Source organism: Schistocerca cancellata, chromosome 6 (genome assembly GCF_023864275.1).
Source record: "Schistocerca cancellata isolate TAMUIC-IGC-003103 chromosome 6, iqSchCanc2.1, whole genome shotgun sequence".
Taxonomy (NCBI): Eukaryota; Metazoa; Arthropoda; class Insecta; order Orthoptera; family Acrididae; genus Schistocerca; species Schistocerca cancellata.
In genome coordinates this window covers 595,054,668-595,078,538 of record NC_064631.1, presented here as the reverse complement: position 1 = coordinate 595,078,538, position 23,871 = coordinate 595,054,668, and the positions used below count along the sequence as shown (strand labels likewise).

General features: G+C 44.4%; 1 protein-coding gene across 2 annotated transcripts in view; it reads left to right on the top strand.

Moving 5' to 3' along the window:
• The window catches only part of LOC126088618 (xaa-Pro dipeptidase), an 884,445-nt gene that overhangs the window by 8,242 nt on the left and 852,332 nt on the right, over positions 1-23,871 (top strand). For both annotated transcript variants that reach the window (XM_049906848.1, XM_049906847.1), the window contains exon 2: positions 20,874-21,069. In XM_049906848.1, the coding sequence (XP_049762805.1) occupies positions 20,874-21,069 (196 nt within the window). The remainder of the gene's footprint in view (positions 1-20,873; positions 21,070-23,871) is intronic.

The following is a 23,871-nucleotide window of genomic DNA, read 5'->3' as shown; positions in this document are numbered from 1 at the left end:
GGCTTTGCCACAGCCTGGGGAATGTTTTCAGAATGAAATTTTCAATCTGCAGCGGAGTGTGCGCTGATATGAAACTTCCTGGTAGATTAAAACTGTGTGCTGAACTGAGCCTCGAACTCGGGACCTTTGCCTTTTGCGGGCAAGTGCTCTACCAACTGGCACACAGTTTTCGGCATTGTGGTTGCTATATAGTTTATGCCATGCAATGTTCAGCTGACACGGACCTCTAAGACATGGTAGAAAAACAAATTCTATGGCAGTGTACACTGATTGGATGTATTGCAAACGACAACGTATTAAACTGATTATGAAGAAACAATACAGGTACCCTCTCGTGTGATTTATAGTCTGTTGGATATGATGGTCTTCCTACAGTACGTGTGATGAAACTTTACACCGGTCTGTGGGAGCGACTTTGATCACAAGCCATTTGTTCCAGTGAACCAATACCTGTACGTTTAATAGGATCGCCACATATGGTCAAAAGCTGGAGAGCAAACTGTATTTGTTTCAAATATATCAGAAGACTGGGATGTGATAATATCTTATCTCTAATGGATGACATTAGTAGAGTTTTTATAGTTCGTGGGTTTTCTCTGTTGGATCGTACAAAATACCGACTTGGAAGAGAATGTTTGTTTAATAGACATGAATGCTCCCTGAGAGATGGAGGAGATGTGTCGCAATGCAGTAGCAAAATCCTCGTCCTTCCTCCATGCCCTGTATGATGTGGAGCCTTCCTAATTTTCCCAACAACGAACACCACTGTGGCAGCTCATACCATCTTTCCTACTACCTCATGTTGCAGGGGAAAGCTTCGTTTGGCACTGGCCTTACACATTGTACACAGAAGGCGGACTTACGACAACATGTTCCCATTTCCACCGAGTGATCAATACGCGCTCCTATCGCATTAACTCAGCTCGTCCTGTTTGCCCACGAGATGCAGAAGGTCTAAGATATTGCGCTCTCCGACTTCCGTTCAGGTCTGTCTTAAATTGGGACCATCACATGGACGAAGCTGCAGGGAGGCCGGGGCAGAGACAAAGGAGCAGTTATAAGATGCAGATGGACTGTTAACAAACAGCACTGGAGTTTTTGCTGCTGGGATTATTAGCAGATAGGTTCGAAAAAGGTGACTCGTTTCGAGATATGAGAATGGCACGAATATGATTCACCAGTGGCTGTGACCATTAAAAGATGTCTCCATAGGATCCAATGCAAGTATGTGGGAGATTGGATAGACTTGACTGCAAATCGTAGACAGCATTTCTACCAGGAAGCGTAATGCTATCAGCGACTCGTGTTTGTCTGTAGACTCAAGACCACTTTTTATGCATGTCGACGGTAACATAGTTGCTACGATCGTGTTTTTAATAGCGCAGTCCTTTAGCAAAAGATATGGTGTGGGTTGTAGAATCCCTCTGAGGTTATCTTCAAATGCCGGTTCTCAATAGCCTTTCTCGAAAAGCACATTGTCTTCCCTCCACGGATTCCCATTTGACCTACCTAGTGAGTGTAATCTGACTACTGAAAAAAATACTCGTTATGCAAATCATGTTAATTACTTAGCCTATCAAATTGATATCAATGATATGTCCAGTAGTGGGGGGAAGAGATGGCTAGAGCAGCACGGAATGATTCATAACAGGCGTTTCTTTTTCCTCCTCTTTTTCTGCTGTGGTGTTATCTTTTAACGGAATTGCAATCTCCCACCTACACTGGGCGAGACAGGCTCTCGTGGTTTGTTTCGTAAATGCTAGTATGCTATAGCATTGCACTGATAAAATGGGACCTGCCAGCCGGCCAGAGTGGCCGAGCGGTTCTGCCGGCACGGTAGCTCAGCGTGTTCGGTCAGAGGGTTTAGCTACCCTCTGTAATAAAAAACTGAGTGAACGAATCAACGAGAAACCTGAACGAGTGTCATCTGACGTCCGCCACGAACAAATTCAATGAACAATATAGAACAAAACGAGATATTAAAAAAAAAAAGCGGTTCTAGGCGCTACAGTCTGGAACCGCGCGACCGCTACGGTCGCAGGTTCGAATCCTACCTCGGGCATGGATGTGTGTGATGTCCTTAGGTTAGTTAGGTTTAAGTAGTTCTAAGTTCTAGGGGACTGATGACCTTAGAAGTTACGTCCCATAGTGCTCAGAACCATTTTGGACCTGCCACAGTGTACAAAACAGCTACGTCCTCTTGAATTATAGCTTGTTGTAAAAATGAATGTATTTTTTCCGGCATGTGAGCCAGTGGCATGAAAGATTGTATTCTCTAACGTTATTTCACGTTTCTGAAACGTTTGTAATACACACGTGCATGACAGTTTATTTATGAACACTGAATACGAGAGACACTCTCAGGTCGTGTAATTTGTTCACCAAGCTGAAAGAAGTTGCTTAGTTAAGATGTTTATTGTTTGGAGTTTGAATTCTCGCTTTTTCTTTACTCCAAAACGAACGAGGACATTCTGCGGTGATCGGTAATTTTCGCAGGAAAATAGTCGAAGTTTTTTTTCCTGATTTTACGCAGGGCGTACATGTCTCTGCTGATCATTTGTGAATGGCGGCGGTGCACTTTGTTGGACGTCATAAAATAATGAGATGCGAATTATATCCTGCAATTGAACATAAGAACTATACCCATTTTGCACATAAAACTAAAAGATAGACTTGATTCCAAATCGCAGACAGCATTCCTACCAGGAAGCGTAATGCTATCATTCCTGTTCCTGTTCCTATTTTCGTGGAAAGAGGGCATTTATTATCGTCGTGATTGTATTTTCCTTTTTTAATAGTTGCCTTATTATAGGAGTTGCGTTGATGTTAAATATAAATGTTACAGTCCAATACTCAGAACGGCGTGGAAGCTGAGTTTCGTAAGAGGTCGCTGCTGCCCCTTTAGGCAAACAACCCAGAGTCGGGATAGCCCTGTTTTTATCACGGTTTTGTTCTGAGGGATGCCGCCATTTCATTCTGTTGTGTGTGTTGCTGTTAGCGTCGGTGTCGCTGACCGCCCGGCAGTTTATTCGCGGGGGCTGCATTGTACTGAAGACACTACGGTGTGAGGCTGCCGTGGCTTTAGGCGGAAGGCTTCCTGTTTCGCAAGCAGCTGACATTTGAAAAAGCCATCTGGAGCGTTCTCCAGAATTTCGTTGTTGTTCCAGAGAGGTCCAGTATTGCCGAGAAATACGTTTAACAGATTGCAAGAAAGAGTTGCATTGACGTTAAATGCAATTGTTCTCCATCGCAGAACGCTGGGCTGCTGGGGGGGGGGGGGGGGGTCGAGTCAATTGGGGGGTAGGTCTCCGGACACAGTCGCGCTCTGACCATGGGGGTGAAGTGTGGAGACTGTTGCTGTGTTCTAGACGAACAAGTTGCACTTGGGGCGGCGGTCCTTTTATCTCCTATTGTTTGGTTGCTATACATGCTATTGTGTTGGCGGAGGAGCGTCGTCTGAAGGCGGTTAGCGGCCGCGAGCCTGTGTACTCCACGTGGATGGATGGAGGGAGGGAGGGATGTTAGAGGCAGCTTGTGGACGCTTCTCGAGGAGAACGCACGTCTTTTGTGACGACGATTTTCCCCAGTACATGTGTTACATTGCGACCCTTTCATTACGAATGCTGTTTATTCGCGACAATTTTAAAGTGTAATTAGAACTGTGATGCATCTTTTTTCCAGCAGTTGTGGTAGCGTGTATTGGCTTCGGGTTAAAGACAGTACCGTACACACCCGACATTATTCCCACCAGCTTGTAGGTGAAGGGTAGAGTTTGAGTGTGTTTGTTACTAGTTTCGAGTGGTATTGCGAAATTTTTCCCCAGCAGGATAACACCAATTTTATGGTAGCGTCAGTTTTGGAGCTGTATTGTGATTTTAGCCCACCCTTACGGCCTTATGTAATTGGGCCCAGTCTTTATAATCAATTAAGTAATTAGGATCTATCTTTACTTCATTTTCCCAACCAAAATTAATAAAGTACACTAACCTGACCTTCCTCTACTGCATCTATACAGTTTCCATGCGTTGGGGATGCACATGGGCTTCCCTTCCAGTAGAACCAGAGTTTGAGTCCAGAAAGGGCACCGTCATTTTTAATTTCCAGCCAACTCCAAGCGCCACTGGTGGTCTAATTGTGTTGTGGGGGTTCACTTCGGCTTTCCGATCAGGAGGAAAAGGATTCGAGTCCCGGAAAAGACACCACCAATTTTAATTTCCCGCTAATTCCCCGGTGGGGGGTGGGGTTTGACGTCAGCAAGCCTTGGGAATTTGAAATTCCCACTAATAGGGTAGGTTGGAGGAGGGGATGGGGGAGGGTGTAGAGGGGGCTGGAGGTCACGTGCAAGGTGAGAAAATCTCATGACGTCATCTGGGGGTGGGGGGAATTAATTGATCAATTTAATTTATTTGCATATCAGTGTGATATCAAAACTGGGGTGGTGCCGTAATCTTCCTTCTAATGATGTGATACAGTGGGAAAAATAAGAAACAAATGGTTCAAATGGCTCTGAGCACTATGGGACTTATCTATGGTCATCAGGCCCCTAGAACTTAGAACTACTTAAACCTAACTAACCTAAGGACATCACACACTTCCATGCCCGAGGCAGGATTCGAACCTGCGACCGTAGCGGTCGCGTGGTCCCAGACTGTAGCGCCTAGAACCGCTCGGTCACCCCGGACGGCGAAGAATAAGACACATCACTAAAATATCTAAGGGGAAAGAAGGGCCCTGGAGTAGCCGACATTCCCACAGAATTATTGACGTCCTTGGGAGAACCAGGCATGGCAAAACTATTCCACCTGGTTTGCAATAAATATGAGACAGGCGAAATGCTCTGCCTACAAAAAGACTGCAATAATTTCAAATCCAGAAAAGGAAGGTGCTGATATGTAAGGATATTGACGAACTATCAGTTAGTAAGTTATGGCTGTAAAACACAGACATGAATTGTATATATAAGAAGAGAAAAAACTGGTAGAGGCTGATCACGGGAAAGATCAGTTTGGGTTCAAGTGGAAATATAGGAAGATACGGGGCAGTACTGACTCTGCGACTTATTTAAAGAAACACTAACCAGCATTTATAACTTTTGTATATTTAGAGAAAGTTTTGGCGATGTTGACTGAAACACAATCTTTGAAGTTCTGAAAATAGCAGGGGAGAGCGAAAAGCTATTGACAGCATGTGCAGAAACCAGACTGCAGTTATAAGATTCTAAGGCTATGAAAGGGAAGCAGCAGTTGAGAAAGGAGTTAGGCAGGATTGTAGCTTATCCGTGTTATTGAATGTGTACGTTGAGAAGTAGTGAAGGAAACCAAATAAAAATTTGGAGAAGGAATTAATATTCAGCGAGAAAAACTTTGAGGTTTACCGATGGTGTTGTAAATCTCTCGGAGAGAGCAAAGGTCTTGGAAGAGCATTTGAACAGAATTGAAGAACACAAAAAATAAAACAACAGTTATGGAATGTAGTCGAATTAAATACAGCGATGCTGAGATAATTAAATTAGGAAATGAGACACTAAAAGTAGTAAATGAGTTTTGCTGTTTGGGCAGTAAAATAACTGATGATGCCGATATTGTGATGAGGCGAAACTGCTTTCGTCTGGCTACGGCTTTGGGTTCTTTGAATCCTCTGGGAAAAGGCTCATCAAACTAGAACATATGAAATATTAGTTCGGTTTATTACATAAATGAATAAAAGGTTTATCTCTTCTCTGCCACGGGTTCATTTTATAATATACAACTGCAAAGTATTTCTTGATCCACTAATGAGCAGACTGTTTTCTTGAGGTACAGTATTCATCTTTAACAACACTGCACGTTCATCTGACAGTTTAACAACTCACTGGTCCTATACTAAGATGATAATTGCTGTAGCTGAGATCTCGAACTGGTGGGCTGAGCTCTTACATGCTCAACACTATGTTGACATCAATGCGACGGCACTACCGTGCTGGGTAAAATGCGTGATCTTCAGGAACGCCTTCCATATGTCGTTGCAGATTGCAGCAAGCCCTCGATAATGTCTGTGGTATCGATTCGAGTTGCCAACTGTGGGGTGGCACCGCATTCTCTGGATGATACCACTGCTGAAATAGAGAGAATATGAAATGCAGACTATCAATAGCAGAACAAGCGTTTCCGCAAAAGAAATTTGTTAACATTGAATATAAATTTAAGTGTTGTCTTTTCTGAACGTATTGGTCTAGACTGTAGTCTTATAAGGAATTGGAATATGGAAGGTAAATAGTATAGAAGAAGAGAACAGAAGATCTAGAAATGTGATGCTACAGAATATTATTGAAAGTTAGATGAATACCTTGGGTAAGTAATGAGGAGGCACTGAGTCGAATAACACAATTTACCTAACAGAAGGGATGGTTTGAGGGGACACGTCCTGAAGTATCAACGAATAGTTAATTTTGTAGTGAAGAGAAGTGTAGGTAATGAAGATTGTGTAGAGGTAGACAAAGGTTTAATCAAAGTGGAGGGGTTCAGTGTGGTGTAGGTTGCCGTAGTATACAAATATGAAGAAATTTGCATATTATGTACCATTGTGGGGAGCTGCAGCAAACCAATCATCAGTGTGAAGACCACAACAACCACTTCATATCATTTGATCAGTTGAATGAAAAAAAGCGTTAGATCATCTTACTGTAGCGTGTGGTTATTAAGTTAATTGGTGAAATGTTGTTTGATCGATGATGAAACTGAAAATAAATATCATACGATGTGCAGGCAAGTGAACAGTCGTAGTACTCATGTTCTGCAAGTAAATGGACACTAGTTAGTTCCAGGGGTATCATGTGACAAAGGCCCTGACATGACTAAAGAGAAAAATAAATCTTATTGGTATTATTCTTGCGACATGTCAGTCAGATCATGATTTGCTCTAGTAGTGCGTGAGTGTTCTCCACTTGAAACAATACCTAAGCCCATATCTCGCTTTCTCGAAGTCAACATAATGGTGTTGCCACTTAGGCCATGTCAAAATTCGGCTGTTTCTATGTTGTTTGTACTATCTTTCTGTGGAAAACGTAATCGTATTAAAAAGGAATACTTCTGTTAGTGAGAAAAGTGGTATAAAGTTTGAAAAACGCGGCCTTTTGTCGCCCAGTAGTTAAGGTGTAGGTCCATTCTTTATAGAGAACCTGTTGCTAGGTCCGCAGCTCGTGGTCGTGCGGTAGCGTTCTCGCTTCCCGATTCCCGGCGGGGTCAGGGATTTTCTCTGCCTCGTGATGACTGGGTGTTGTGTGCTGTCCTTAGGTTAGTTAGGTTTAAGTAGTTCTAAGTTGTAGGGGACTGATGACCATAGCTGTTAAGTCCCATTGTGCTCAGAGCCATTTGAACCTATTGCTAGAAAAATAGGTTCTGTAGTCCATGGTGTGGAGCAAGCTTACTCAGAACCTCACTTGCCCTCTAGATGCATTTCAGGAGTTGCTGTGAATCTTTGGCTTTGGAGAGCTTCTGTTTGACAGTTCTCTTTCCTTTTCAACAGTGGCACGTCTGAGGAATCTCTGGTCCACCGTGTACAGTATCCGAGATGTGTAATATCAAAATTATTCCTACAATAAACGATCCAAGACCTAGTATTTTGAGATTAGGAACCAATGATTGGAAATAAATGTTTCAGGTGATATGAGGTGTTCGAGTGGTAATTCACGCATGAGAGAAGTGTTAAAGAACCTGGGTAGACTAGGCATACTGCTTAAGAAAACATGGTGGCAGTCTTGTAAAGCTTTATAATATTCCTTACCACCAAGTCACTCAGCTGTTTGAAAACAGCTTGTTTCGTGACTAACAACTGTCAGCCGCATCCAAGTTAGTGATGCTACTGTGAAAAAATGATGCAGAGTCGTCTGTGATGTGTCCACTTCTGACTGGTTGTCGAATTTGGAGCATTAAGAAAATGGTCGCAGGCATCATTACTCGTTTTACCGTGGTATGTAAAGAACAACAGTGATGATACTTACATGATGTCGACTGTTTAGATGGAGCCTGACACTTTATGGTAACTCATTGATCACAAATTGCTAACTAAAATCATTACTTGTGGGCGGTATGTTTATCATTTTCGCATTTCAGTGTGGATAGCAATGTGAAAAAAAGTGTGTTACCAATGCATTGCAGTTAGCTGTTGGGGAACCTAATGTTAGACTCTTTTGTTAGTGTAAACGATCTACTGTTCGAAACAATGGAATAAACATATTACCACAACTATATGTGAGACGTACTCCAATTGCTACAACTAAACTAACTGCGTTACACAGATTACACATTTTTATTCACATTCCAGCTGTGATGCTGTATTAGGAAGGCTATTGGTGTTCGATTATCATCTTCAGACTCCTTTACACGCTGACTGAACTGTGCTATAGTCTCTGACTATCCTATCGGAAGGTTTGCATCCTTCATTTACGTGGGTTGAATGAAAAGTAATGCTTCCACCTTCGTTACTTCGGTTTGGATGGGATATTTTAATAAATCAAACGCAGAAATAATCCTTGAAATGCGATCTTTAACTATCAATATTCACTTTTCCACATAATCACCAGCCAATTGGATACATTTCTGCCAATGATGAACAGGTTTTCTGAAGCTGTCACGGAAGAAGTCGACACTCTGTTTCCTCAAACACAGTTTCACAGTTCTCTCAATGTCTTCATCAGAAGCATAACGATGTCCCCGCAGATCGTCTTTCATTATCGGGAACAGATAGAACTCAGACGGTGCTAAATCTGGACTGTATTGTTTCAGGAGTCAGCATCCGCGGTACCCATCGTGCACAGATCTTCCGATAGCCAAGCAAAGCAATAATGTGACCCACACGTTCTTGTGAAATGCCGATCGTGCTTGCAATTTCTCTCTGAGTGATACGACGATCGTCCTGAATCAATCTGTCAACATTTTGCTTGTGAAACTTGGTGCTTGCTGTCACAGGACGTCCAACTCTTTGTTTGTTACGCAGGTCAGATGTTCCCGCCTCAACATCTTTAAACTTTCTCGCACAACAATCACCATACACTGCTTCCATTCTCTGGTGAATCTCCTTTGTGGTGACACCTTCTGCTTAAATCGCATTGACGGACCGTCTGCGCAGGATTCCCTACTTTACACTGTAACAACACAACCGTTCAATGCTAAGGCTTCCCGTCAACCGAAGCTGTAGGGAAGAGGCTACAGACAAAGCCAGTACCTGCCGCATACCAATGCTGCCAACTGTTGAAGAGATGCGAAGGTAAAGGCATTACTTTTCAGTTAACCCTCGTATATTTGACGAATCATCTAGCGTATGAGATTCCAGACACGCATGCGAATACCTATCAGTGTCGTCACTTGCCCAGGCTAGCATGGAGTGGTATGGATACCTCCAGTAAATAGCAGAACGAGAGGCTATTACAGCTGGGCATGCATCAGTTGTCGTTGTCCAGGAGCGGTCAGTCACGCAGTGTGTGCCAGGTCACAGTCAACTGCGTACAAAAGTCCTGGAGTATCGTCACACATTGGTGTGGCACTGCACGGTGGTGAAATCATGTACTACTCACTTGTGGTTCCAGCACTGGAGCATTCGGAATTGACTGCAGATAGCAACCGGCTGGTGGGAGCACGATGTTGTGTGGTAAAGCAACTTGGCAGCTCACTCGAGCCCGCCCTGTCTAGCAGCTAGCAGATTTTGAAACCAGTGCTGCCGAGGCAGTGGTGGCGCACAGGACACTATCAGCTGTCATCTTACCTGGAGACCAGGGAAAGGGGCTGCTCCCAGTGTGGTTTTTGTTTAAATAATAAAGACACACCTGTTCTTATCCTATTCCTGCTATACATGATAGAGACAAACATATAGTTTTAAAGTTCGGAAAGGTCTGCTCTTGCATTCGAACCTTAGGATGACAGTTGTTTTAAACTGTGATATCAGAAAGATGGGGGGAAATTGTATAAACATAGCACACGTGAAACTGTAACATTATAGGAGTGGGACAGTTTAATTTCCCACCGTTTTACACTTATCGCAAGCGACCTGGCAACCATGCAGCCTCTGCTCACAAGGGAACCTCCCCATCGCACCCCCCTCAGATTTAGTTATAAGTTGGCATAGTGGATAGGCCTTGAAAAACTGAACACAGATCAATCGAGAAAACAGGAAGAAGTTGTGTGGAACTATGAAAAAAATAAGCAAAATATACAAACTGAGTAGTCCATGCGCAAGATAGGCAACATCAACAACAGTGTGAGCTAAGGAGCGCCGTGGCCCCGTGGTTAGCGTGAGTGGCTGCGGAACGAGAGGTCCTTGGTTCAAGTCCTCCCTCGATTGAAAAGTTTACTTTTTTATCTTCGCAAAGTTATGATCTGTCCGTTCGTTCATTGACGTTTCTATTCACTGTAATAAGTTTAGTGTCTGTGTTTTGCGACCGCACCGTTAAATGGTGCGATTAGTAGACGAAAGGACGTGCCTCTCCAATGGGAACTGAAAACATTTGATCGCAAGGTCATAGGTAAACCGATTCCTCCACAGGAAAACACGTCTATATTCTATACGATACTGGTGACGGCATGTGCGTCACATGACAGGAATATGTTGTTGACCCACCTAACTTGTACACTTGGCGAATGGGTAAAAAGATTCTTCTACCTTGCCCGATTTAGGTTTTCTTGTGGATGTGATAATCACTCCCAAAAAAATGATGAAAACATAACGGACGGACAGATAATAATTGTCTGAAAATAAAAAATTAAAATTTTCACTTGTGGGAAGACTTGCGCATGGACTACTCAGTTTGTATATTTTGCTTATGTTTTTCATAGTTCCACACAACTTCTTCCTATTTTCTCGATTGATCTGTGTTCAGTTTTTCAAGGCCTATCCACTGTGCCAACTTATAACTAAATCTGAGGGGGGGTGCGATGGGGAGGTTCCCTTGTCAGTATCTCCAGGTCAGTCATCTTGGAATGTGATGTCTTAGAGTCCGTGCTTGTATTCCCCATTTTGTGTAGTGACATCATAGAGCCTGTACTCATGTACCTTATCGTGAATAGTGATGTCATAGAGCCTGTGCTGTTACTCACAGGTCCACCAATTTTGGATATTGTACTTAGCACAGGTTACTTGCTTCCCCATCTTGGATTTTCAACGAATAGGATAACTGTCCGTCTTTGGTTTTCTGCCAGTTTACGTTTAGGTCAACTGGAATAGGACAGCCATTTTTTTAATAACCCACCCATTCTTGAATTTCCTACCCTTTCATACACACAGAAATTGGCCTATGCCAGAGGGGGCCGGCTGATGAAATCTGGCAACAGCACATAACGTCATAGGGGACGACGGAAATCTGTTAGTTGTACAGCCTGTGCTAAAACACACACAGCTACACTAATGATGTGTTCATATTTCATGCATACGATATGAAGAAAATTACTTACTGTGAACAGTCATTTTATGCTTTCGCTAGTGTGTCTGATTATTTCACGTGGCGGCGATGGAAGTGCGCTGTAAACTCAACGCCGTTAGAGTAACTCCACCAAATAATTGGTCTTCCCAAAGTATAGTAACTGTACGCTTTAAGATTGGTTGTGAAACAGCTGTGAACTGCTGAGTTGATGATGTGTGTAAATCCTGTATCGGTGTTTGCTGTTACCAGTTTCAAACAAAACGTTTGCCATCAGATGGCTGTACATCACTGAGACCAATTACTGACTGTTTGTTGCATGTTTTTGAGCGCCGTGGTACCGTACAGCTTATTTTTTAAATGATAAAGGCTGGAATTGAAATGTAGATAAGGGATAAAGTCATTGTTAACTAACATATTTTCTACAGTGCACGTACTGATACTTCCAGGTTCTTTATTTTAATTTATATGCATTTACAACGCACAATATATAGTGGGTCGCTTTTCGTCTTAGGATCCGTTTTTAGCAGCAGGATGTAAATTTTGTCTGATTCAACTGACTGGCGAGAAAAACATATACAAATGCTGAACGAAAAAAAAAAAAAACTCCCGTTTGTAACAGTTCCACAAAACCGGTAGACAATGGAACGAAAGAACGAATTTTTAATTTTCACCAGGTAACTGTCTTCGACTATAACCCATTATTGATGTAAAATACACTAAAGACTATCGATATTTTTCATATGTGCTTCAGTTTTTCCAGAAAACCTGGCGCCACGAAACAATAATCCCGTAGGATATTAAATCATAACATTTTCTGAGATTTTAATCAGTGCTCGAATGATTTTTATACCACCGCATAGCAGCTCGGAAGATTTTTAATAACTGTGGGTAGCATTTTAGGCCGGGATATCTAATAACCAGCGGAAAAATGCTCCTACCGGAGCGCAAAAAAGTTGAATATGCTCCTGTTTAAAAGACTCTACCTGAAAAGTGTGGTACCAGCTACTTCATTCTACCTTACTCAGCACCATTAAAAATTTTCCCAAAACTTCGGCATGCAAACATATTCACTCTCTTTTTAACGTGCAACTCGTCTCTGACTCCCACATATAATTCGCTCACACCCACAAGTACATCGCTGAATGTCGCTCATACCCATCCATTCCCACTTGCCCATTCTCACACACTTATTCAGCCCAGCTCATCGTCATTATATCTTTGTGTGTCTCAGTACTACTACTTCTTCTTCTTCTTCTTCTTCTTCTTCTTCTTTCTTCTCTCACTGTCACTGTCTCCCCCTTGTTGTCTCTCGCTGCTTCTATCTCATTCATTCCTTCCCACTGATGGCTGTATCTTCTCACTGTCACTCTGTCTCTCTCTTCCTTGTTGCTGTTGTCGTAGACTCATTATTACTGGCTCCCACCCACTTCCAAATTCTTCTTCTCTTTATTCTTGTCCTTCTGGCACTGTCTCCTGTCTTTTCGTAGCACTATTCTTTCACTGTCAGCTATGTTCCACTGCCATTGCATCCCTCTCTTTCTCACACTGACATTGTCTCCTTCGTTGTTTCTCTATCACAACCACTGTCTACTGTCTTCCAGTACTTAATACTTTTCTGTCTCTTTCCCTGTGCCACTGTCTCCCTCTCTATCAGCATGAAAAAGAGGGAATATGTTCACGTGCCAAAATTTTTGGGAAAATTTTTTAATGTGCTACGGAGGTAGAATGTGGCAGCTGGTATCCCACTTGTCAGTCAGAGTCTTTTATTTTAAACAGAAACGTATTCGCCTTTTTTGTGCTCCGGTAGGAGGAAACGAATAAAGATATCAAGGAAAAAAAATGGTTCAAATGGCTCTGAGCACTATGGGACTCAACTGCTGAGGTCATCATTCCCTTAGAACTTAGAACTACTTAAACCTAACTAACCTAAGGACATCACACACAGCCATGCCCGAGGCAGGATTCGAACCTGCGACCGTAGCGGTCGCGCAGTTCCAGACTGTAGCGCCTAGAACCGCTCGGCCACTTCGGCCGGCGATATCAAGAAAAGTTTCCAGGTTGTTCGAGATAGGGATCTTAGCAATATATCATAAAAAATATACCCATTTGCTGTGCATAGCCGTCTTGGAATTTGCGACTCGGTTTTGGTACCCAAAAGCAAAATTACACCCGTTTTCTGTGCATGGCCGTCTTGGAATGTGCAGCCCAGGTTTGATACTCGAAAATAATGTTTTTGGGATATTTATCAATAACGGATAAAGAGTTTTGAAAACTGGAAAGTCGTAATCTTAGATAAATGTTTAGAGAACATAACGTTAAAATTTGAACAGTTTGCTGCGGTTATTCATTGCTAAGATTTCGCCTCACATCGAATTTTACATGTACATGCAAGGTAACTTTGAACCTCTGTACCTCCGAAACGGATAAAGATATTAAGAAAATTTTCAAGTTTGCTCGAGATCTGAATTTTAGGAATATACCATGAAAATTTCAGCCATTCGTAGTGCATACGCGTATTGGAATCAGCGGCTCAGTTTTGGTACGAAAAAAGCGGTTTAAAAAAACTTTTTTTGATCTGGCTTAGGAGCTAATGGTGCCTTCATAAACCAATTAAGGCCCACCGTAGGCCACATAAAATGCAAAATGAACCAAACGATTTGCTCCACTTGCCTAAGCAGGAGGAAGTATGTAATATTCATACTATGATCCCGTACTTTAGAACAGTGACACTAAGACGATTCATCTGCTGGGTATACAAAAGGGCCCTGTCCCAAGGGCTATCCAAATCAGTTAACCCTACCTTTCTATCGTCATTAGAACCCGTGGTATGAGCCCTGAAAAATCCGGTTTTATGCACAGCGTTTTGGAACATATTAGGCAGCTCATGCTGCCATTTGCGGAGTGGTATACTTTAAATAAGACATGAAATTGTCTTTTACCTGAAGTATCTACTTCTCACGTGTGCATATATCATATTCGGAGTAAGAGAATAGGCCCAGCGAAGTCAGTGAAACCTTCTGGACAACAGAATATTCTGATAGAATTATCGCTTTTCTTCTTGTTCGAGTCAAGGAAAAGGCAATGCTGTCTGTTCTATTTCTTCATCCACATTACTTACATCATTTGACGACAGTTTTCTGGAGCTGTCCATGTGTGTAACATGACAGGATATGAATTTATTTGCAGTTTTAATTAATGGTCGTACATATAACTCCTCATTTCTAACGCGAATCAGCTTGCACGTTGAATTTCGCAATTCCGTTAAAAGCCCTCCAGTTTCCCGCTTGAAATCAGCTTTCAACTTCTAATGATCTATCGTTTGTTAAATAACACGAAGTAGATCTATGGAAATAAAGCAGTTTTAACAATAAACTTTGAATAGTACTGCAGTTCTAAGAATCAAACTCAGTGTAATGCAGAAGCGAAGGAGAGTAGTGTCATCCGAGGCCTCACCGCCGGCCGGTTGAGGCCGAACACTCCGTGGGTCCGAGGGGCTGATAACTGAATTTTGCTTTATTTCATTTAAAACTAATCGAGTTTGATGATGACGCAAAGATGAGTAACGGAAAGCAAGGAAAGAAATTTCTTTAGAAATTATTAGTTCCGATGTGTGCTTAAAGGAAGGAACGAAGATTGGATTTAACGTTCCGTCGACATTGAAGTCATTAGGGACGGAGCACAAGCTCCGCTTGTGTCGGTGATGGGGAAGAAAATCGGCCGTGCGCTTTCAAAGGTACTATCCCGGAATATGCAAGGAGCGATTTAGGGAAATCTGGATGGCCGGACGCGGGTTTAAACCGTCGTCCTCCCGAATGCGAGTCCAGTGTGCTAACCACTTCGCCTCCTCGCTCGGTATGTGTGCTGAATCATCCATACTAGTTTCGACGTACATCTGAGATTTTTGCTTGTTTGGCTTCTATATTTACATTTATAATTCGGAAGCCGCCTTTTCTCGAGATCTGTGTAGAAGGAAGGAATATATTGGCTGACTTTTTCAGAAACTACGCTCTCGTTACTTTAACGGTAGACCATACCTTGATGCGGAATTCCTCTCTTGCTACGTTTGCCACTGGAGTTCATTGAACTTATTAAATGAACCTGTAACGGAACGTGGTGGTCTTCTTGGGATCTTCTCTATTTTCGCTATCAGTCCTATCTGTATGAATCTTAGACTGACGAGCGTTATTTAAGTATTGAAATATTGGTCGAAGGATGTTTTGTAAGCTTTCGATGAATACTAGCCTTACAGCCAGCTAACATGACGTAATGTATTTTTGTGTAACACATGAATTTACAGATATAACATTAAATCAATAGAATAACTAATGGGGCAACAGGCCTCTGACTTTTTAAATGTACATATGCTGCTAGAAATACTGACGAACATTATTTAAGTATTCAAGTATTGGTCGAAGGAGTGATTTGTAAGCTTCCGCCGAATACTAGCCTGATAGCCAGCTAACGTAACATAATGTATTTTTATGAAACACATGAATTTACGGATATCATTTAAACTAATAAAATCACTAATTGAGCAGCAGGCGTCTTACCGGTTAAATGTACATATATTGATACAAAAGATACGAGTGTAAGGATATATATGTGGTGCCTGTTATTTCTAATACTATTTTGATCCAGCAGCCATTATGAATTAAGACACAAACGAATCACAGACATGGGTTGCGAGTGGGCATTGATTGACATCAATGGGAAAAGCTGAAAATTTGTGCCGGACCAGGATTCGAACCCGGATCTCCTGCTTAGTAGGCGCATGCTCTGACCACTAAGCTATCTTTTTTTGTGCGACGGTGTGCTGTATTATATTAAATTTTTGTGGGGTACCAACAAAAAGAAATAACACAAAATCACAGCCATCCCTACGGGGCACCGCCACTTGTGTCTCTGCCTCTTCAGGCGTTGCCATCCTAACTATACGTAACCACCCCCATCTAAAACGTGAAGAAACTATACTATACGGGACTAACGTGTGTGTGCCAACCCACAAAATATACGATGAAAGGAAGTGGGGGAAGGGTATTTCTAGTAGGGTGCGGAAGGATCTTTTTTTTTTCGTTATGCACAGTATGGACATATAGCTGTAAATGTGCGAACAGTTATGGATAGTCAAGCCTGGAAAACTAAAACAGGATGAAGACACCATCGAAGATTGTAAACATAAATAACATGAAAAGAAAGCTACCACTTCGTAGTCAGGCTTCCCAGCAACTGCGCCCACTGATAAAGATAGTTCAATGTATGATCGTTTGCTCTTCGTTCTGACCTCATCTACCACTGCCTGGAACATTCCAACTACACGGCGGGCTGTGAAAAGCACTCCATAGGTAGTTTGCGAAGCATCGTCGATATCTGGTTTGCCCGGCAAAAGCATGATCTCTTTCTTGCAAATAGAGCCAGAAGTCAAGTAAATTCTTGTGTCCGTCACGATAGAGGTAATGGACCGCATGCCCACGTATCCAGGTGACGGAGTTGGTCCGAGTCTTCGGGTAAAATGTCTCATCCGGAAACAATAACGTGCTTGCAGATACATGCTCCGGCGTAACTCGCAAGAGATAAGCCAGCATCTGCCCACTCGGTGCCAAACCGGCTCTGCTTCTCCACAGCTGAGGCGGTGCTCGTCAGAATCTACTGTATTACAACCCACACAATTGGGAGATTCTGCCATGTGGATATTGTAGAGACGTTCTTGTGTCACCAGCTTCCCATTAACGACTGCGCACCATTTGGAAACAACATCGGAATCAAGCATGGCATCGTGTACAGTCTTCCACACCGCGCGCCACCGTACATCAGGATATTTTAGTTCGACCACATTAAGAGGGCGGCGTTGCAGCATGTCGTGATACAGGCGTCGAGTTGTGGCCATTCGTGGTGTCGTGAGCGCTACTCTGAAATAACTTTGTTCTAAATAGAAACGTCCTATGTAAAAGAGTGGCGCTGGGATGTCCTGTAGCGGCACCGGCGCCCGTAGTGAAGCAGGTCGTAGCACCGTCAGAAGCAAACCCGTGAGGCTCGTAGGCCAACGGCGCAGCAGACATAAATGTGAGCTAACATAGATTACAACGGCCCTGTCATATACATTAAGTAGGCTGAGACCACATTTTTCCTTGGGGAGTGTAAGAGATACGTATCTGATCTTCAGTAACATACCAACGCTGACGAAGTATCCCAGCGCTGCCATAATGCTACGCGTCAAGGGGTTCGGAGTGGGTAGCGTTTGGGCGACATGCGGGACGCAAGGTATACATTGGCGTAATGCGCCCGCTGAACGATGTTGTGGGACCGCAAGCGCTGATTTGCAATTCCGGCTCGAATTTGGTTAAGAAGGCGTCGATAATTGAGCGTCGTCGCGTGACGCGTGTCGTTCATGAAATCTAAGCCCAAGCAGCGGACAGTATCACTGAAGCGTCAGGGGGCAATGTGTTCCTGCGGTAGCCCTATCCCGATGCTCAAGGCGATGGACTTGTCAACGTTGTTTTGGCTACCAGAAGCTGTACCGTAGGTTGCAATCCAGTCCAAAGCCGCCGCCATATCGGCAGCTCCACGTATGACGATCATCAAATCATCCGCATATGCTGCGCAGCGAGATATGGAGCCGCCAAACTGTACCCCAGTGAGCCTGTCTCGGAGACCAGACAACAAAGGTTCTAAGGCTAATGCAAATACCAATGTAGATAATGGACATCCCTGTCGTACTGATCGGCGGATCAGCATGGTTGCCGTCATCCTTCCAGAACTCTGGAAGCAGCACCATGCAGAAGGCGTGTCAACACTGTGATAAAGGGGTCGGGGTATTCCATGCGCCGTAGAACGGCTGTGAGGAAAGTGTGGCTCACACAGTCAAAAGCCTGGCTAAAGTCGATAGACACCAGGGCTGCCGGCAAACGTCTCACCCGTGCAAGGGAGATGAGATCTCTGTAACGACATAACGCAGTTCTGGTGTTGTTGGGTCTCCCCAAGGACGTCTGATCGCTGGACAGGACGTGCAATAGTGTCACGTGAATACGTTCTGATAGCAGCCTCGAAAAGATCTTGAAGTCGCTGTCCAATAACGTGAAGGGGCGATAATCGCGGACATAATTCCGTCCCTTCGGTTTATGGATGGATACAATCAGTCCTTCCAAGAACGGTGCAGGCAACGGTATACCTGGGGACATCAATTCCTGACCAATTTCAACCCAACACGGTGCCAACAGTTGTGTAAAAGCTCGATAGAACTCTAATGGTAGTCCGTCGATTCCTGGTGATTTATGGGGAGCACCTTTACCAATGGCGTCGAGCACTTCCTCTTCTGTCACTTCTCCCAGTAAAGTCGGTACCATGTCTGGTGGAACTGTTCTGTTTCGTAGGCTCGAGGACGCGCGTGTTCTGGTTGGAAGGTAATTCTGATCGTATCGTGGCGCCATGTGTGTGCCATGGTTGCACTGAACTTGGAACAAAATACAACTCGCGCGAGAAGGTAAACACAAGCAAGCGCTCACGGTCGCGCAAGGCGGGACGCAGCGTACGTCCTCGCCCCACCGCTTCCGAAAGCAGACTGTTATTCGTAAGGTGAGAGGGCCAACGGTCTCTTCAGTACAGATGCACACGATGCTCGAAGTCTTACGGGAATCGGACACAACGTTAGTAATTTGAGAGTTTGGGTCTGACGGGAGGCTTGCTAGGATAGTCCGTGCTGCTGCAGTGACCACTGTGTTCGGGTGGCTTGGTGGTCAGAGCATCTTCCTAGTAAGCAGGAGGCCCGTACTCGAATCCTGGCCCGCGACAAATTTTCAAATTCATTCAGAATGTTGGTCTGAGATTGTCACATACCTTTGATGCTTTGTACAGCATTGTTTCTTGAAATATTTCGGTGATTTTAGGAAGTTCATCAGTAGCTGTGTATGCATCGTGTGTGTGTGTGTGGTGGGGGGGGGGGGGTTCTACACTCAAGCTCATAAATTAAGGATAACTGCAGAATGTGGTGCCACACAACGTGGCACTACACAAAACTGGCGCTAATAGCATAGGCACATAGGGAACACACACGACACAGATCTGTAAGTCCACGGTATTGGTGGCAAGTTGAGAAAATCGTCCCAAAACACATGTGCTACAAAACGCCACTGTTTCCTGCGCATGTACCCCGACATCAATATGGAATTTGATCACCATGCACACGTACACAGGCTGCACAACGGGTTGGCATACTCTGGATCAGGTGGTCGAGCAGCTGCTGGGGTGTAGCCTCCCAGACGTTCAGCGGTACGTCGAGCGAGATCATCCCAGACCTGCTCGACGGAGTTCAGGTATGGAGAACAGGCAGGCTACTCCATTCGCCTGATATCTTCTGTTTCAAGGTACTCCTCCACGATGGCAGCTCGGTGGGGCCGTGCATTATCATCCATCGGGAGGAAGGTGGGACCCACTGCACCCCTGAAAAAAAAAAAAAAACTGGTGCAAAATGACGTCCTGATACACCTGACCTCTTACAGTTCCTCTGTCAAAGGCATACTGGGGTGTACGTGCACCAATCATAATCCAACCCCACACCATCAAGGCACGACCTCCATACAGGTCCTTTTCAAGGACATTACGGGGTTGGTATCTGATTCCTGGTTCACGCCAGATGAAAACTCGCCGAGAATCAGGGTTCAGACTATACTTGAACTCCTCCTTGAACATAACCTGGGACCACTGTTCCAATCACTGTGTACTGTGTTCTTGACACCAGGCTTTACGGGCTCTCCTGTGACCAGGGGTCATTGGAATGCACCTTGCAGGTCTCCGGACGAATAAACCATGTCTGTTCAGTCGTCTGTAGACTGTGTGTCTGGAGACAACTGTTCCAGTGGATGCGGTAAGGTCCCGAGCAAGGCTACCTGCAGTACTCCGTGGCCGTCTGCGGGCACTGATGGTGAGATATCGGTCTTCTTGCGGTTTTGTACACTGTGGACGTCCCGTACTGTAGCGTCTGGACGCGTTTCTTGTCTGCTGGAATCGTTGCCATAATCTTGAGATCACACTTTGTGGCACACGGAGGGCCCGTGCCTCGACGTGCTGTGTTTGGCCAGCCTCCAGTCGCCCTAATATTCTACCCCTCATAACGCCATCAATATGTGTCCTTTGAGCCATTTGCAACACAGAGTCACCATTAGCACGTCTGAAAACATCTGCACACTTACTCGCTGCACCGTACTCTGACATGCACCAACACACCTCTGCGTATGTAGACTGCTGCCAGCGCCACCGTGCGACGATCGCAGGTCAAATGCACCGCATGGTCATAGCTCGAGGTGATTTAAAGTCGCAAACCGCCCACCAGAGCTTTGTTTCACCAGGTATCAGCATTACCCTTAATTTATGAGCATGAGTGTAGTTTACACTCTATGTTTCGATATCATTTTAACTTGTACCACTTATGATGGCTGTACTGGCAAACATCAGAGGTATAATTTCTTTCCCCTTGGTGTGTTTTGTTTCGCAGGCGCGGTTCCGGCGCGGTGTACATGATGGGCGACCACACGCTGGCCGTCCCCATGGAGCTGTTCGCGGTAAACCGGCGCCGTCTGTGCGACCGCCTGCGGAAGAACACGAGGGTGCCCGAGGACGCGGCCGTGGTGCTGCAGGGCGGCGACGAGATCCCCCACTACGCCAGCGACACCGTCCATCTCTTCCAACAGGTCAGCCGCCACCGCCTGCTTCCTTCTTTTCTGTCCTGTTCACACTAAGCTCAGTCGTGGTAGTGAAGTAGCGTGTGTGTGCCAGTCGGTTGTGTTGATTGACTTCAGTGAGGTGGGTCCGTGTGGAGACGTGACACCGTGACCACACCGTTAATGAAGTTAGCCGATTTGTTGGAGTATCAACGCGGACTGTCCAACGTGTGAACAAGCTCTGGGATAGCACTTGCAGCCATGTAACACGACATAAAAACAGCGGCTGTGAAAAGATCCTAAACGACATCAACCGGAGACGAGTGGCACGCCCTATCAGTGACAGTAGATTTCAAACTCAGCAGTCACTGAATCCGCGGCCATCTCGACTTTTTTCCTAGCGAATATTCAGAAGAGAACTGTATGGAATGGACTTCTGGAGTCGGGTACCTAGCAAAAGACCATCGCTCACCAGGACTAAGTTACACATTTTCGTACAGACGACACAGAACGTGAACAGTAGATGACTGTAGAAGTGTAGTGCGGTCTGACTCCTCTTTTTATACTCATATAATGCAAAATTTGTACTTCACCGACAGCCCGTTAATGTGCACAGCCCACAATTCGTGGAGGATTTAGTTCAGGCTGGAAGACGTCTGTGCTGTTTTGGTGTTGTTTTTCGTACCATGTCTTGGGCCCACTTATTCAGGTTACCGTTAATATGATACACCATGTTTATTTCGGGGTCTTTGGTGACAAAATGTAGCTCTTTCTTCTACATCGTTACGAGGAGTACGCCGTCGACACTACCGTCTTGTGAGATGACGATAGCTTTTTTCAGAGCTCTGCACGCCTACTGTTCCTGCTTTGTCGGAAACTTGAGCACCCTACTGCTCCTCCATTGGCGCGCTACATTACTCGGTGTTAGTACGTGGTCAGATCATGAATGAATGGCTTGAGCTGGATATCTCATACCTGAAGAAACTTGTGGAGCCCAATACCAAGGTTAAAAGCGGTACACGGTATTAGCATGATTTCTCCTGTGAGTGATTAATTTTTTGTCTGGTGTGGTTATGTTTCGTGCTTACTCTTCACGACCAACCTTCCAGCCAATCCACCGTGGATCGGTGCAGCATTGAAAGCTAAAAGTGACGAGAAAGCCAAAGCGTTGAATTCCTCATTTAAAAGTGTAATTACGGATGTGGATATTAGTTCGCCAGTGACTGACTGCGGCACTTACAAATGATGAATATTGAAATACTGAAAGATAAAAGTCTGCTCATAGCGAACAGGACCCTGACGAAACATTATTTACATTTTACTTAGAATGCACTGCGGAATAATAGCCTCTTTGGTTGCTCACAGTTATCTACGATGTTTAGCGCAGAGATTGTTGTTCTTTTTGTTCACTCCTTGCATAATTTGCACACCACTCACTTAATCAATTTTGGCATTTTGCAAGCACGTTTCGTCGCCTCATGCTTCAAGTGTCACTGATTCCCTCCATCACCGGTAATGAATCGAATGACATTAAGAATAAGCCGTTGCGCATGAAAGCTACGACCTTACCTTGGACTTCTCTCCATGCATGTGCGATGAGGTAACGACGATGTAGAACCTCGATGTGTCTAGATCTAATCACATGGCATGTATAGCTCCCGCATCGGTTGCGTTGTATTTTGTATTGTCTCGTAATACAACGACGTAGTGTGAAGTTGACACTGAAACGTATCCCTTAGCCGGCCGTGGTGGCCGAGCGGTTCTAGCGCTACAATCTGGAACCGCGCGACCGCTACAGAGCAGGTTCGTATCCTGCCTCGGGCATGGATGTATGTGAAGTCCTTAGGTTAGTTAGGTTTAAGTAGTTCTAAGTTCTAGGGGACTGATGACCACAGCAGTTAAGTCCCATAGTGCTCAGAGCCATTTAAACCGTATCCCTTGTGTGGAGCTCGTACCCGTCTAGCTGCTGCGTATGTGACTGTAGTGTCTCGTTTTATTATGACTAACACAGGGTAATGTATCGGTGACCATAAAGGCGCCACCATCAGCCATCTGACACCCACTGCTGGATGAAGGCCATCAAATGACATTTATACACGGTGTCGCTCCTAAAAGTAGTCAGGCGCATTTCTCTGGTGTTTCAGCAGATATTTACAACTTCGTTTATGCTTTGTGTAGCTGGAGTCAGCCCAAACATATATTGCTCATCACGTGTTTCATGTGACGCAGTGTCGACGGAAAGCGTCGGTTTGTTTCCCGTAACAAACAAAATGATTTTTAAAGCGGAAATTCGATAGAGCGGTCCCACATCAGGGGCAGTGCAACATTTGTTTTATCGGTGTGTACTAACAGGGGCCGTAAAACACGAAGAATAACCATTACTCCAGCAACGACGACACCGCCCTGGCCCGCACTGACTGCTGCCGCCAAACATGCAGCGCTATTGAGTCTCTGCTGGATTGCTGTTTATTTTTCGTGTTTTACGGTTCCTGTTAATAAACACTGATAAAACAAATATTGCACTGCGCTGATCTGGGACCGTCCTGTCAAGTTTCCGCTTTAAAAATCATTTTGTGTGTTACGAGAAAGAAACCGACGCTTTCCGTCGGCACTGGCCGCCCTATAAATGACGTGATCAGCACTGTCTGGGCTGACTCCAGCTACACATTGCAAAAACTAAATTGAAAATATCTGCCGAAACACTACAGAAAATTCGCCTGACGATTCGTAGGAGAGACACCCTGTATACAGGGTGTTACAAAAAGGTACGGCCAAACTTTCAGGAAACATTCCTCACACACAAATAAAGAAAAGATTTTATGTGGATATGTG